The sequence below is a fragment of the Zeus faber genome, assembly GCF_960531495.2.
Source record: "Zeus faber genome assembly, chromosome: 7".
NCBI classification, from domain to species: domain Eukaryota; kingdom Metazoa; phylum Chordata; class Actinopteri; order Zeiformes; family Zeidae; genus Zeus; species Zeus faber.
In genome coordinates this window covers 13,013,193-13,030,003 of record NC_137203.1, presented here as the reverse complement: position 1 = coordinate 13,030,003, position 16,811 = coordinate 13,013,193, and the positions used below count along the sequence as shown (strand labels likewise).

At 46.4% G+C, this 16,811-nt stretch overlaps 1 protein-coding gene across 1 annotated transcript in view; it reads left to right on the top strand.

The window, feature by feature from the left end:
- Positions 1-15,582, top strand: part of LOC307232908 (zinc finger SWIM domain-containing protein 6-like) — a 48,994-nt gene extending 33,412 nt beyond the window's left edge. Inside the window, exons 8-14 of the mRNA XM_080004116.1 lie at positions 402-548; positions 1,350-1,610; positions 3,638-3,773; positions 10,043-10,200; positions 10,296-10,459; positions 10,832-10,913; positions 11,543-15,582. Of these exons, the coding sequence (XP_079860242.1) occupies positions 402-548; positions 1,350-1,610; positions 3,638-3,773; positions 10,043-10,200; positions 10,296-10,459; positions 10,832-10,913; positions 11,543-12,408 (1,814 nt within the window). The 3' untranslated portion in view covers positions 12,409-15,582. The remainder of the gene's footprint in view (positions 1-401; positions 549-1,349; positions 1,611-3,637; positions 3,774-10,042; positions 10,201-10,295; positions 10,460-10,831; positions 10,914-11,542) is intronic.
- The last annotated feature ends 1,229 nt before the right edge of the window (positions 15,583-16,811 follow it).

The following is a 16,811-nucleotide window of genomic DNA, read 5'->3' as shown; positions in this document are numbered from 1 at the left end:
AATACAGCAAAATTGAGTGACTGGCAAAAATGTCTTACTGTGGTTGTCAGCGTGGACCATAGATCATTTTCTTTCCTAAAATTGGTTTCTCGTCATATTGTTTGAATCTTCCAAAATTGAAAACAGAGACTCGACTAAAAGTAAAAATATGTGAGCTATCGTGCAGAAAATGGTCAGGAGTTGTGTCAAATGTGTTCACTGAATGTGTGTGTTGGTCCTTTAAAAACAAATGCCCAACGACGGCTCTGCGTTTTTTGTGGGAATATTTTAAAGTGCATATGGCTGTACGGCGGACTGTTGTGGAAAATCAGGTCCCCGTGTTATCTGTAAATCCTGTTTGTACTTTTATTTCATGTCCCCCCTGTTTTTTTTTGTTTTTTTTTGTTGTTTTTTTGGTGCAGAGTTGCTCCACAAAGGCCACACCTCCACCACCAACCTGGAGGGCTGGGTGGGGCACCCCCTGGACCCCATCGGAACCCTGTTCAACACCCTGACCGAGTCGGGCCGGGGCGGAGAAGAGGGCTCCATCACCTGCCTCGACCTTTCGGGTACCGGAGAAACTGTTTAACCCTATTTAAATGTTGCGGCGACGAACTCAGCGTGTTTACCTTAAATGGAGATCGAGAATGAGAATTTATACCCAAAAACTATGATGGATTATAAATAATGTTTCTCTTATTGAAGCTGATCGCTGTACTTGCTACCTGCTGTTACTCTAACTCTCACTCCAGGATCTTTCTCGTTGTGTTTATTTAAATTCTGCCTCAAAACCGCTTAAGATAGGTAAGCAATACAAGGAAAAAAACAAAACTTTTGGGACTCGTTGTCCCACTCAATGCTCACTTTCTGAACTGCTGTAATTTTAAAATACTCTGTTTAAAAATGCCACTTGCTTTATTTGCCGAAATAACACATGCAAACATGTAACACATGACACATACAATAACAGGGACCAAACTGGAAAACGCATATTGCGAAGTTGGCAAAGTTCCAAAATGCATCTTGTTTCCAGGTAGATTAATGTGAGAAGAATTTGATTGGCTGATTTTAAATGTTTGGTGTTTGTGCACTTTCTTTGAAATTGTTTTACAAGCGTTTTCCACTCTGTTCCACCTCAACCCTCGAGCCTCGACCCTCAACAGGGTGTGGTTAACTGAACTTTGGGTGGATGCTTTGCAGGATGGACACAGTGGTTTTCTGTGGGATGCACCACTTATAAACCAACGTCCAAACCTGTGAGGACAACAGACACATCGGCTCCAGGTCTAATCGAACCCCCTCTCTCTCTCTCTCTCTCTCTCTCTCGCTCTCTCTCGCCATCTCTCTCTCCTGCCCTGTCCGTCCCCCAGACTGCTCCAGTGTGGTGAGCCGAGCCGACCTCCAAAGAATGCCCGTGCAGAGATTGCTGGGGGACGGCGAGTCGTACATGGCGCTGGCGGTGGAGACGGCGCTGATCGGCCTGGGCCAGCAGCGGGTAATGCCCGATGGCCTCTACGCCCAGGAGAAGGTGTGTCGCAACGAGGAGCAGCTACTGGCCAAGCTGCAGGAAGTGGAGCTGGACGACTCGCTCGTCAAGATCTTCCGTAAACAAGCTGTATTTCTGTTAGAGGGTAAGGGGAATTACAGACACACACACGCACATCATTACTCTAATGACACACACACACACACACACACACACACACAGACACAGACGCACAACCAAATACATGTTTATCCTCATATCCTCAATGGACTGAGTTCACTCCTAACCTCCTATTTTCCTAGTTGCTTTTTAAATGTTTTCCTCTCTCTCTCTCTCTCTCTCTCTCTGTCTCTCTCTCTTTTCAACTCCCTCTCCGTCTCTCCTACACATTCTTGCTGAAACAGGAAAAACACATTGGACACAGTCTCTGTATTTATTATCCTTTCATTTTGTGGAGCAAATAGAAGCTGGGCTGACCTGGGCCAGACCAAATGAGCTCTTTACACACACTAACACCACGGGCAGTGTGTGTGTGACACACACACACACACACACAGACACACACACACACACACACACACACACACACACACACACACACACACACGTGCATGGACAGGTCTTGTGGTGAAGCAGAATGTGAGGCATGGAGGAATGGTTGTGGGAGCGGAGGAGTGGGTGACACATCCTGGAGGCCCAGGCCCGGGACCCACACCCCTGCACCCTGAAAAACTCCACCCTAGTCTCCACCCTAACCCACAGCCACCCCTGAAACCTCCTCCCTCGTCTTCCCCCGTAACCACCGACCCCTAAAACCTCCACCCTAGTCTCCACCGTAACCACCCCCCGCAACCCCCAAGCCTCCTCCCTAGTCTCCAGCGTAACCACCCCACCCCAACCCCACGACCCAGACCCCTAAATAAACTCCGCCCTAAACTCCCCGAACCCCTAAAACCTCCACCCTAGTCTCTGCCCTTAACCCTGCGGCGCTGTATCAGCCCGGGCCGACCACCCACCTCCGGCTGGGTGACTAACACAGCAGCCGGCTCGGAGGCCTCAGAAAAGCCTCTGGGGGGGACGTGTGATGTGGTTTGCGGCGCAGGAGCCTGTCGGGCCTTAAAAAAAATCTCCCACCGGAGACTGGGGGAGGAAGGAGTCTGTGCTAGTCTGCACACGCCGCCATATGGGTTTATGACAGGACGGAAAAGCCCTGGTGCCATGTGGCTTCCACCCCACCAGAGCCAAGAAAGATCACTCCTCTCTGTGTAGTCACTTTGGAATGAGCCCTCTCTTCTATTTGTGGGTCCGTGTATTGATTTATCTCCTGTTATTTGATAGAATCTGTAATAAGCAATGTGAATTCCACTGCTTTCTTTTATTGTAGTTATCGTTATCGTCGTCGCTGCCCAACAAATACAGCGTTGTTACCTAGGAACACCTGGCATGTGTATATTGTGTGTATGTGTATGCCTGACATTTGGGTGCTGCACGGTGTGTTTTGACCTACAGTGCAGCTAACTATTTAGACTTTGAAATGTGAAGTGTGTGTGCAGTGGTGGAAAATAGTACAAGTATTTTGTTACTTCAAGTATATTATATTCAAGTTTACTTAGATATTTTCAGGTTTGGAGACTTTACTTTTTTACCCCACTACATTTCAAACACAGTCACCTCACTTGTTAAATTATATAAATATAAATACCTTTTTTTTTTTTGTTTGTTTTTCATCAATCCACTGAACCAGATTGCACAATCCCACATTATAGCGTTTTACCAGGACACTGGATATGATAAGTATTTTTACTTTCAGTACATTTAAGAGCCAGTGCCTAAATAATTTTACTTAGTAAGTAGAAATGTCCCTGTGGCACTTTCACTCAAGTCATTTAATGTCTGGGCATTTGTACTTTTACTGAAGTAAAAGATGTCAATACTTCTTCCACCACTGTGTGTATGTTGCCTGTTTGGAAAGTCAGAGGATTTGTTTCATTGTCAAATGCTTCTGCCATTGTGGTGCTGATTACTAAAAGAGCTGTGTGTGTGTGTGTGTGTGTGTGTGTGTGTGTGTGTGTGTGTGTGTGTGTGTGTGTGTGTGTGTGTGTGTGTGTGTGTGTGTGTGTGTGTGTGTGTGTGTGTGTGTGTGTGTGTGTCGGTGCGTGCGTGCGGCGTCAGGTGGTCCCTACTCTGGCCTGGGAGAGATCGTCCACAGAGAGAGTGTTCCCATGCACACCTTCGCCCGCTATCTCTTCACCTCCCTCCTACCTCACGACGCTGAACTGGCGTACAAGATTGCACTGAGAGCCATGCGGTAAGTGTGTGCGCGTGTGTGTGCGTGTGTGTTTGCGCTCGTTTAATGGTCTCCTCGTGTCCGGCGAGCGAGTGTGTTTTCCCTGTGCAAAGATGCTTCTATATTAAGCTCCTGTGTGTACTGGTCTGTGGACAATGTGTACATGTGTATGTGCGCTAATCAGTCTACGCTGCTCTGTTTTGATGTTGTGACAAGTGGGAGCTGGATCAGTGAATATTAATTAGATTAATGAGAGTGTAATTAGTGGCCGTAATGAGGAGGAAACACACACACGCGCACACACACACACACACACACACACACACACACACACACACACACACACACACACACACACACACATACACACAGGCCCAACAGGGACAGGGCAGTGTGAGTAAGGGGCCTGTTGTGCTTCTACCCAGCCGGGGCCCGTTCCGTCTCGCTCTGTCTCGTTCCTTCCTTCAATGAGTCAGTTTCGGAACAACGCAGACGGGGCGAAGGATCGGCCCGGTGAAGCCCCGGTTCGGCTTGTCACCTCGCGCGTCACGGACGGAACGAACGGGGGGGTGGGGGGGGGGGCGACGAAGCGCTGCCCGTCCCGTGGTTCGTTATCCGGGCGAGGACGTGACGGTCCCGGCACGACACGCCGAAGCATTTATCCTTCTCCCCGAGGTTTCCTCCACCGTTCACACCCTCACCTGACTTTCCTCACTCAGCCACACCCCGTTTGCCCCCCCCCCCTCCCGCTACGCCGACTCCCCCAGCCCCGCCCTGCGTTCCACGGTGTGAAACAGGCGATTTAGAATAATATGGCCACTTATGGGTGCTCCTGGGAGCCAGGGGTGTCTACTCAGCACATAATGAATGTGTGTAATGTAGCGTAGTGTAATGTGATCGCATATACCTCCCTCTCCCCCGGGGATGGTGGCCGGTTAAATATAGACGAGGTGGTATAAGAACCGGGGCCCTTGTAATGGACCCATTATAACACTATCATTGATACAAGACGAGGGCGGGCAGGGGTGTGGTAAAGTCCATATCCCCCCCCCCCCGCTCGTGTATATCTCGATTTCTTTTACCTTTCTATGTCGCTCCCAAGCCGACTACTCCAGAGGCGAGGCCATCTTGGACGTGACCTGGGTGATGCATATCCTTCTATCGTGGATATCGCGAGACAAGACTGGGTATCCGCATCATCGTGGCATTGCGATGCATGGACTGCTCTCACTCTTCTAATCCAAGCCTCCGCCTGCCTGGTCATAATATCCACATCACTATGACTGTAGAGGTAAACAAACAAATATCCAAAGACATTGTGATATTTCTTTTTGTCAGCCAGCCCCATCTTAGACCCTCGCACTCCACCCAGACTGTCCAGTTTTTGTTGTTGTTTTTTTGGGTCTCTGACCTTGCTTGTATGTTGACGCGTCGCGTGCAAGGTTAATGAACGGACGTGGGAGCAGCGTGCGCTCCGTGCTGACCGGCCGTGTTGCAGCCAAAAAGACAACAGAGGAGATAGCTGATGGTTCCACGGGGCTGCCCAAAAGTCTTTTTTTTTTTTCTCTCCCCCCATCTAAGAGTGGAAACCCGTCTGCAGGTTCTGAGGGATGTCCCGACCTGACCCCGTTGAACGGCAGGCTGACAGAGGAGGGAGAAAAACACTGGAGTTTTTTATATTTTTTATAGAAGGTGTGAGATTTGCCTTACAGGTCATTCATTTAGATGTTAAGCATTATCCACCACCTGCACAACCTATATACATGTCATGTCAGTCAAATCCGAATATTAGTTTAATGCGCCAATGAGAGAATTCAGGACCTAACTTTTTTTTTTTATTAGTTAAATATTTATAGTTAAAATTTACATTTTCACTTCTTATATATATATATATATATATATATATATATATATATATATATATATATATATATATATGTATGTATGTATGTATGTGTGTATGTATATGTATGTATGTATGTATATGTATGTATGTATATGTATGTATATGTATGTATATGTATATATATGTATGTATATGTATATATATGTATGTATATGTATATGTATGTATATATATATATGTATGTGTGTGTGTGTGTGGTTCATTCTCTGATACACACACACAAACAAATTAAGGCGTGGCCTCGCTTTAAACTAAACAGGGGGGTATAAAAACACCGACAGCAGCAGCCGACTTAGGTATTGGTGGGGAAATAGTTTGCCATGCGTCAGCTTTTTTATAATTTTTTTATTTTAAATATATATATATTTTTGTCATTCCATCGTTGGTGCGTGACTGTGCTTGTCCGGTGAGGTGCACGTTATTAAGCAGCAACAACACGCTCCATGCAGTGCTCTCTATATCACATTCATTATTTTTTTGCAAGCTGTTGAAAACCCACACAAGGCGGATGAAAGCCAGACAAACTCGGTCACCCGTGCGGGGATGTGACAAACAGCCCCACCTTTTGGTAGATAATGTACACATTCCCAAATGGAATGCAGGAAAACACAAAGCAACAGAGGAGTTTTTATTTTATTTTTTTTTCTTAAACTACAGATATTATCAGTCGGTGGAAAGACAATGGGGGAAAAAAAAAAGATGATCCTGTCCCAAAATTGTATTGGGGAGGTGTAAAGATGTTTGAGATGAACAACAACAACAGCCCTGTAAAAGGTTTTAGTGAATCCTTTTGTCACCTCGCTGCATTACTGTTTTGATAAATATAAAAAATAAAAATAAAATTGGAAATCCCCTTTAAAGTAGATGGGGTTTAAAGCGCCCCTAGTCTGAAGTAAACACCCAAGCTGCCCCGCGGGTCAGAGGCCGGGGTCGTGCCGAGGTGTCGGGGCGGTCACCCCCAGGATTTCCAAGCGTCACTTTGTATACAGGAAAAAAAGGGCCGGAGTGGAGGTCTTCCAGCGGATGTGCGGCCTCTTTGGTGGATGCAGATTTGATAGATAGCGCAAGTGACGGGTGTTTACAGTCGGAGGGGGAAAAGACCAAGAGGTAGAGAGGTCAGTTGTCATGGTGATCCACACCAGAGCCCGAAAAGGGGAGGATTTGGGTAAAACAAAGTTGGACTGTTTTCTATCAATGTCTGGCACCTTCTCCTTCTCTTTCTCCCATTAGGTGCCCTTCTTATTTATTTGTGTGTGTGTGTGTGTGTGTGTGTGTGTGTGTGTGTGTGTGTGTGTGTGTGTGTGTGTGTGTGTGTGTGTGTGTGTGTGTGTGTGTGTGTGTGTGTGTGTGTGTGTGTGTGTGTGTGTGTGTGTGTGTGTGTGCGTGCGCGCTCACAATTTGCAACCTCGCTCACTAAATCCTCGCATCCCCTTTAAGTGAATCTCACATGTAAATATATCCGAAACCAATCAGTTAAGCCCAGATCTGTGATGCCTTGACCCCCATCGGGCCCGCTCGACACCGCCGCCCTTGAATAGTTGTGAGAAAAGTGTTTCCACATTCCTTGCATCTGTGAGAGCGCCCCCGAGCCATGTGACGCCGCCGCCGCCCCCCCCCCCGGTGCTTTGCATAGGGGCCGATGGCCCCTCTTCGGCTTCACCCGAAACGGCGTCTTCCGCCTCGCTGTAATGTGCGTTTACATCCGGGCGAAGCGGCGCTGTAAAAGACGTATGACTTTCATTTCGCAGTTAATGCACAGAGATTGACTCTGAGCTGCCGGTTTCGTCGCATTATTTTGTCGAGGGGGTCATAATGTTTATAGCTGACGTGCGGAACATTATGGTAGTTTACAAGGTGTTAAATAAGAATGTGAGCATGGCGGCGGATCGGGAAGGCGGTGGGTGTGCTCGGATTGAATAGTTAATTTGTCCATGAGGCGGTGTTGTTTTTTTGCGTGTTTTGTGTTGTTTTGTTTTTTTTCTCTGGGAACTATAGCACGAAATAGGTTTCTCCTCCGATATTTTGAGGTACGTTGATTCTCGGCGGGCGTGGCCTCACCGGCTTCCATCCGACGGGAGAACGCCGGCTCTCCAGTGGAAGCCAAACAAAGACAGGAATGTTGATGAGGCCCCCATCTTTACCCGCAGTTCTCTCTCTCTCTTTTTTTTTTTTTTTTGCTTTGCTACCCCCGAGGAATCTTCCAGAAGGCCCCAGCGTGGCGGAAGGCTTTTAGCGGCTCTTTGGGCGCGTGGAATGAGCCCGGCTGTTGCCATGGCTTCCAAACATCCCCGTTTTGCACCGGGCGTCCGTGTTCGCACTCGCACATCTCTTTCCTTGGTTTTTTTGTCGCCCTTCCTTCCCCCAGAGACTAGTCCCCGCTGTTGCTCTCTTGGGGGCGAATCGAACAAAGAAAGGAGGTTTTATTTTTGCACTCAGGTTGGAACAGGGTCATGTGCACTTTGCTCTGAAACGGAATTTAGTATTTAGCGTTAAATTGCCTTTACTAGGTCGCTTTGATCAGTCATCTGGGTGTGTGTGTGTGTGTGTGTGTGTGTGTGTGTGTGTGTGTGTGTGCGTGTGCGCATATGCGCATGTCTCCAGAAGTTGTGTGTGTGTGTGTGTGTGTGTGTGTGCGTGTGCGCATATGCGCATGTCTCCAGAAGTTGTGTGTGTGTGTGCTTGCATGTCTCCAGAAGTTGTGTGTGTGTGTGCTTGCATGTCTCCAGAAGTTGTGTGTTTGTCTACAGAAGTGTGTGTGTGTATGTGTGTATGTGTGTGTGTGTGTGTGTGTGTGTGTGTGTGTGTGTGTGTGTGTGTGTGTGTGTGTGTGTGTGTGTGTGTGTGTGTGCTCGCATGTCTCCAGAAGTTGTGTGTTTGTCTACAGAAGTGTGAGTGTGTGTGTGTGTGTGTGTGTGTGTGTGTGTGCTTGCATGTCTCCAGAAGTTGTGTGTGTGTGCATGCGCATCTGTCTGCATAAGGGTGTGTGTGTGTGTGTGTGTGTGTGTGTGTGTGTCTGTGTGTGTGTGTGTGTGTGTGTCTGTGTCTGTGTGTGTGTGTGTGTGTGGGGGTCGGCGCCTTCATCCATGTGTGTCGGTATGTGTTTGATGTGTGTCCAGCCTTACGTGGCTGGGAGGTGAATTCCTTAATTTCCCCACGGACTCAATTAGCCCTCTGATTGGCTGCGGGGAGGCCAGGTTGCGCCGTCTTCCGAAGGCAGGAAGACCTTTTGAAAGAGAGGTGGGAGCGGAGAGGCGAAGGAGAGCGGCGAGCGGCGGCAGAATAGTAGATGCGGTGGCCGCTGCGGTGGAGGCGGTGGAGGCGGTGGAGGCGGTGGAGGCGGTGGTGGCGGTGGTGGCGGTGGAGGGACCGGGCCTTGTCAGTGATACCGTAATGAGACGGAGAGACTCGCGGTGCTCCTTCATCCGCTAGCAGGTGTTCCGCGGCCCTGACTTCATTACCACCAGTTTGACTGGGGAAAGTACTAATTATGCCTCGGTTTCTAGGTGATTAAAAACTAGGTTCCGAAAAAATTGCGAGGATATGATAACTTTAATCCCCCTGTGATCATTAAAGCCATGCCACTGGTAATGAACACTTGCCTTTTTTACTCTTTCTGTGCTCCTGTCTGTCTACGTATTGATGTATGAAAGAAAAGACGTGCTATTAATTACATGTGTGAGCGTTCCAGGAGCGCTGGAGTCTGTCTGCCCGCCCGTCTGTGGTTATTTCTCTTTGCTCTTCTTTTCATTTCACTGTTTCGCCCCCACGTCTTTATAGGATCCACTTCTGCCCCCTTCTTGATATCTCACCTAGAAACTGTCCTGTCGAGTTTCCGTCGTTTTGTTTTTTTTGTTTTTTTTGTTTCTTTTGCTTTGTATGTTTTGAGCTCGAAAGTCCATTGTTTTGTCAAACGATTGTAACCAGATGTTTGGTTCCTGACGTTCCTAAGATTGTAATTGAGACTTATTTGGTCGCTGGAGGGAAATAATCTTTTTTTGCTTACTTTTCCCCACCTGGAGGTCAGGGTGAGGGTTAGTGGGGAGGGAGAGGGTTAGGGAAGGGTTCAGTGTGCAGTTGTGGGAAGGTTTAAGGAGGAGGCTGTCGGTGGGAGGCGGAGAATTCCACGCTCCCAAAGTACAAAGTCCGGCCATGTTTTTGTTCCAGCCCCGCGCTGATCCAGCTGATTCCACTCTCGAGTTGGACCTCCGGGGCGCTCGCTTAGCAAATCCACATGGTTGACTCAAAATCCCGGAGTGGAATTTTCCTTTTTCGGAACCCCGCGGTTTTTTTTTTTGGTTTTTTTTTCACCTCTGCTTTGAAATCCCGGTTCTCTATTTTCATGCTCTGGCTCTCTCTCTCTCTCTCTCGCTCCCTGACCTCCCAGGTTACCTGTGTTGGAGTCGACGGCATCGTCTGGGGACCTTTCGCGACCCCACCACATCGTGTCGGTCGTGCCCAACCGCTACCCGCGCTGGTTCACCCTCAGCCACATAGAGTCCCAGCAGTGTGAGCTGGCCTCCACCATGCTCACCGCTGCCAAAGGTGAGGACTAGGACGCGCACCCCGGCGAACGCAACTCAAATTGTATGATTTTTATTTGAAATTCATCCTCGAAATCGAATGACCCCCCGCCGCAGGTGACAGTCGCAGGCTGGAGACGGTTCTGGAGTCCATCCAGAAGAACATCCACTCCTCGTCGCACATCTTCAAGCTGGCACAGGACGCCTTCAAGATCGCCACTCTGATGGACAGCCTGCCCGACATCACGCTCCTCAAGGTGTCTCTGGAGCTGGGGCTGCAGGTACGGCACGCCCACTGACCCGCTCCGATGTCCCACACCGTGCCGTGATGAATTATTATTATTGTTATTATTATTTTGACATTGAACCAAGCGTCATTCAGTTTATAGGACATGTTGTAATATACATATATTCAATAAAAGCGCTATTGGGAATGGGTAGAATATTTCCAATCTGCAATTGAAGCTTAGAAAAAAAAAATTATATTGTACAAAAGTGATATACATGTAACTTGAAAAAAAACTATATTTTGTTAATATTTTGTTTCTGTGTGTAACAATACATACAGTATGTGTGTGTGTGTGTGTGTGTATATATATGTGTGTGTGTGTGTGTATATATAATATTTACATTTTATCATTGAATCTTCTCAGGTGATGAGAATAACTCTGTCCACGTTAAACTGGAGGAGGAGAGAGATGGTGCGTTGGTTGGTCACATGTGCCACTGAAGTGGGTGAGTGAACTTGACCTTCAATGCTAAAATCCCGACAGAATGTGATCATGTGAATGTCGGCGACGGCAAGAACAGCCGCCGACATTGTGCCGCTCAGTTGTTTTTTTTTGCTTAGATCCTTTTGTTGTGTTTGAACGCAGAAATGTACAGTTACGCTGCTTTTCAATCCTTTGTTTATCCTTTCAAATTTCAAAGTTGTTTTTGGACAGAAGCTTGACAGTGTCATGTCAGCGAGCAAAATGCTTAATCTTCAAGGCAATCCAAAAATAGGCAAGACTTAAAGAAATAAGGTGACCGTAGGTAGCAAATTAAAACAAAGTATATGCAAGATATCTACAAAAAATAGGTATTTGCTAAAAAGTAAGCCTATTATAAAATAATTTTATACAAAAATAAGATAAGTTTAAATGTATAATTCTTCTTGTTATTATTATTATTGTTATTAATAATCATAATATTAATGACAATTTTATTAATAATCAAAAAAAAGAATGTCTAAAATATATAAATGATGTATAAATAATAATTTAAAATTAATTAATACCATTCATTGTGTGTGTGTGTGTGTGTGTGTGTGTGTGCGTGTGTGTGTGTGCGGGTGCGGGTGCGTGCGTGTGCGTGTGCGCTAGGCGTGTACGCGCTGGACAGCATCATGCAGAGCTGGTTCACCCTCTTCACGCCCACGGAGGCCACCAGCATCGTGGCCACCACCGTCATGTCCAACAGCACCATCGTCCGCCTCCACCTGGACTGCCACCAGCAGGAGAACCTGGCCTCCTCCGCCCGGACCCTGGCCCTGCAGTGTGCCATGAAGGACCCCCAGAACTGCGCCCTCTCCGCCCTCACGCTGTGCGAGAAGGACCACATTGCCTTCGAGACAGCCTACCAGATTGTACTGGACGCCGCGGCGACGGGGATGAGCTACACGCAGCTGTTCACCATCGCCCGCTACATGGAGCACCGCGGCTACCCCATGCGGGCGTACAAGCTGGCGACGCTGGCCATGGCCCACCTGAACCTTAGCTACAACCAGGACACGCACCCGGCCATCAACGACGTGCTGTGGGCCTGCGCGCTCAGCCACTCGCTGGGGAAGAACGAGCTGGCGGCCGTCATCCCCCTGGTGGTGAAGAGCGTCAAGTGCGCCACGGTGCTGTCGGACATTTTGCGGCGGTGCACGCTGACCACGCCGGGCATGGTGTCGGCGCTGCACAACCGCAGGAACTCTGGGAAGCTCATGTCCCTGGACAAGGCGCCGCTCAGGCAGCTGCTGGACGCCACCATCGGGGCCTACATCAACACCACCCACTCGCGGCTCACACACATCAGCCCGCGGCACTACAGCGAGTTCATCGAGTTCCTGGGGAAGGCCAGGGAGACGTTCATGATGGCCCAGGACGGACACATCCAGTTCACCCAGTTTATAGACAACCTGAAACAGATCTACAAGGGCAAAAAGAAACTAATGATGCTGGTGAGGGAGCGGTTTGGCTGAGGGCCCCCGTCTGGGGGCCAGCCAACCCGCTCCCTCCCCCCCGCCCCCTCCCCCTTCTAGAACTTTTCTATTAACTTGAGTCTGCCTTTTGAACTTCTTTGAACTTATAAAATAGACAAGAGGGATGTGACTTGTAGGATGAAGCAAAAAGAGAAAGGAAAAGATGAAAAAAATCAACAGAGCCACATGCGGTATTATTGTTCTTGCTGTTGTTATTGTTATAAACATTATTCCTATTATTATTATTATTATTATTATTATTATTATTATTATTACTACTATGTGTACAGAAGTGTTTTATTTTTCAAGAAGAGAGGAAATTTGTCACGTGAATTTTTGTGTGTATTTCTCTACATGTGTGCGAGAGGAAAAATGAGAAGAAGTGAAATGGCTTTTTTATATTTCTTTTATTTTTTATGGTTTAAGCATCTTCAACCCCCCCCCCCCCCCCCCCAACCCAACCCAACCCTATTTTCAAGTTTAAATTGAGTTTTATGTTGTCAAGTGGCTAAAGCCCCTTTTCTATGATAGCGCTCATGTAAAAACCAACAAACAAACAAAAAAAAACAACAGCTCAGCATCCTCAAAGAGAAACTTAAGGCTTTAAACCACACCAAGCACCTCCCTCTGTCGGGGGCCCGGGGCCACGGGGCCTTGGTCAGCACTGCACAGCTTAGCTCGGCTCGGCTCGGCTCGGCACGGTTTTGGGTTAGCACAGACAAAAAAAAAAAAAAAAAAAAAAAACTGCCCGCGTCAGCATTTCCTCCAGACGCAGCACGTCGCAGCAGCACTTCTCTCCGGTTCCCGGGCATCGGCTTCACACCACACACAGCGACGCAGTGTGTAATTTTTTTTTTTTTTTAATGACGCTCCTCCATAAACAAATCCCCGTCTTGGACTGAGGACAGCAGTATGTAGTCATACAGTAAACAGCGTTACTGTAGCATTAGATAAACAAAATGATTGATTAGTATTATCTGTATTAATGTGATTATATTGTTGCTTTTCTGGGTGCAACTGAAATCTGAAACGAAATAACTGATACGATTTATTTAAAATGTGTGCGATGGGTAAACTAGACCAGGAGGGGAGGGGGCTTACCTCACAAAGTGGTATCCCGCTTGCTCCCCGCTTATCTCTGTTCTTACCGTAACGACGACGCTGGCAGTGTTAATGACGCGGCGGAGGCCACCGAGGAGAACCCCGGCGCGTGAAAACGCACGGAGGGGAGTTGGATTTCCCTCCCGACGGCTCCTGCGTCGGTGCCCCTCACAAGATGAACCACGGTGGTTTAAAAATTAAAAATAAAAACTGCAAAAAAAAACAACAACAACAACCGAAATCAGATGCATCTCACTCAGAAAATGTATCGGTACGTCACTTTCCACCGTAGCTCCAAGTCGCCATCGTAACCGAATACGTTTTTCTTTTTTTTTTATTATTATTATTATTATTTAATTTTATTTTGAATAATATATCCAGAAATAATAGGCCAGTGTCATTTCCTTCCGTGCATGTGAACCACAGAATTTAGACTTCTACTGTTACAAACTCATTGTGTGTGGGACTTTCAAGCAACTGTCACCAGAATGTTCTCAGGGATTTCTCTACACAGGAAAAAAAAAAAAAAAAAAAGAAAAAAAAAAAAAAAAAAAGGAAGAAAAAATTAATAAAGAAATAAAAATAAAAACCAGGCGGAACAAATGAACGAATGACCGACTGAACTCCAGGAAAAAGACGAGACGTGACACAACATGAGCGAGCATTTATTCTACTCTGTATATATGCCATAGTATATGTCTGAATATGGAGGATCTGAAAGTATATGTTAACTAATTTATACAGAGTATTCTATGTAATGTGAAATACTTGAAGCCGCTGTAGTTTGCTCTCTCTCTCTCTCTCTCTCCCTCCCCCTCTCTCGCTCTTTTCTTTTACTTACTTTACTACTTTTTCTCGTTATTTTCTTTCTTTTTTTTGTCAAGGAAACAACACAGTACATATCAGAACAATACAACAGATTTTTTTTAAACTTTTTTTTTTTATTTGGGGGGGGTTGGACTCACGTGTTGATGATCCTGGATCCTAGAGAGGCGGGATCCGGTCTTAGAATAAAAAATTTAAAAAAAAAAAAGTTAAATAAAAGAGAAAAACGAAGGTTGAGTCGAACCGTTCAACGACAAGTCGATGGCCAGGTTTTTTTGGACAACTTTCCCCGCGAGTCTCTAACTGATTTGAGGGTCAGTCTCGGGAGGGCGGAAGAGGAAACTTTTTCGTGTTTCTTTTTTTGTTTTGTTTTTCTTTGCCATGTTCTGCAGTAACACACACAATCCATTCAAGCCTTGATCAACCACACCGTACGTTATGATAAAAAAAAAACTAAAATATATATATATATATATATATATATATATATGCACAGGGTTTAACAATATCTAGGACGTAAATCTGATCTCCGTTCTGTCGACACAGCCAGACTCTCTTCTGCATTGTTCGTCCGTTTTGTCCTTTTACCACTTTTGGTTCTTTTCTGTTTTTTCTTGTTTTTTTTTTGTTTTGTTTTTGTTTTTGTTTTGTTCTGACGTTCATTAAAGATAAAAGCAGCCTTTTTCTCTTGCCTTGTCTTAACGCTTTAAAGTAACCAAACAGGAGCTCTATCTAACAACCAAACGCGTTCCAAGAGGTGAGACACGACCCGCCTTGGTCCCAGCTTTAGTGTCCTTAATTAGTAAGTGAATGGCTGTGTTACTCATGCTTTTAACAAAGCAATTCCTCACGTGTGTTTGGTTTAAAAAAAATTGAAAAAAAAAAAAAAAAAATTTGAAAAAAAAAGGGAAACAAAAAAAAAGATGTTGTCCGATGTCTGTCATTGTTCTTCAGAAACAATTTCCTCTTAAAAAGTCTTTCTAGCTGATTTTTGTTGAAGTTATTTTCTGTTCTTGTAGGAATCTCCTGCCTTTTTTTTTTTTTTCTTTTTTTCCCCCCAACTTTATTTATTACAATGACCCATGTATACATGCTTATGAAATTAAGATTTGATACGCCGATATCAATTTATTTATGTAACTAAATCACTGTTTTATAATCTTGTTAATGAGTCAATGATTTTTTTTTTTCTTTTTCTTTCTTTTTTTTCTTTTTTTGTTTTAATAAAAGTTAGTTTTTTGAAATGTATGCAAAAGCTCTCGAAACACCATCTTAATCGAGCTCACGCGCGCACACACACACACACACACACACACACACACACTCGCTCTCACATGTCCCCTCCCTGTTTTATCATCATCAGTTTCATCTCCAATCTGCCAGTAGTAGCTGCTCATTATGGGAAGGCCGCACTGGACGGACATCAGTGTGTGTGTGTGCGTGTGCGTGCGCGCGCGCGCACTTGCGTGTGTGCGTGTGCACGTGCTTGTCACCTGGGACGGTCCAGATCTTCCATCATATTAAAAAAAATAATAATAAACTGTCAGAAATGAGACTGAGGGGGATCACTCACGCTGTCATCCGGCCGAGCTGACGGGGGGAATGTGAAACGTGAAACGAATCAATTGGTATTCCCGTGGTCTTCGTGGCGTCTGTGGAGCGGCCCAGACCATAGTAACCTGTTTACAGTGTTGCCACAGGACGACTAAATCAGCGAGCGCAGTCTAGGTGGATGTGTCTGTGGGGTTAGAAATGACTTTTGGGGATGCTTGTGGTATGAGTTACGTCTTTAGTGTGTGTGTGTGTGTGTGTGTGTGTGTCTGTGTGTGTGCGTGTGTGTTGGGAGTGAAAGGCCTTCAGGGAGAGAGCGGGAACAGGTGGGTAGCTCCAGACTCCAGGAGCTCCTGACAGCACCGAGGTCCCCAGACTCCCAGCCCCTCATTAAACATTGACACAAAAACACTGCAACTGTCTGTGTGAGAACAGTAATGAAGCACAGCCTGCTCCACCGCCATCCACACTGCAACTTAGCGCAGCACGAGCTCTCCATCCGTGTGTGTGTGTGTGTGCGTGTGTGTGTTTGTGTGTGTGTGTGTGTGTGTATTGTCCATCTGCACCATGCACACTAATGAGGCGCATTTGTCCACATAGGTGTTTGCTTGGATATTGGAGAATTTGTCAGATTTAGCAACAAAAGAACCGGTCCGCTGTCAGAGGCCAGACACAACTGTCCATTTCTGATGTGATGGATCCCTGCCCATGAGAGTGTGCGCGTGTGTGCGTGCGCGCATGTGTGTGTGTGTGTGTGTTTGCGTGCGTGCGCTCTCCCCCGTGCGCGTGCGTAAGTATTTCCTCCGGTCTGACCTGTGCTCAGGTCCCAGCTCGGTTCCACTTGGTAATGACGTCCCCGGGGTGCCGCTGCCGTGGAGCAGCCTCCTCCGCTCTGTCTCACTGTATCCTCCTAATGACATCATGAT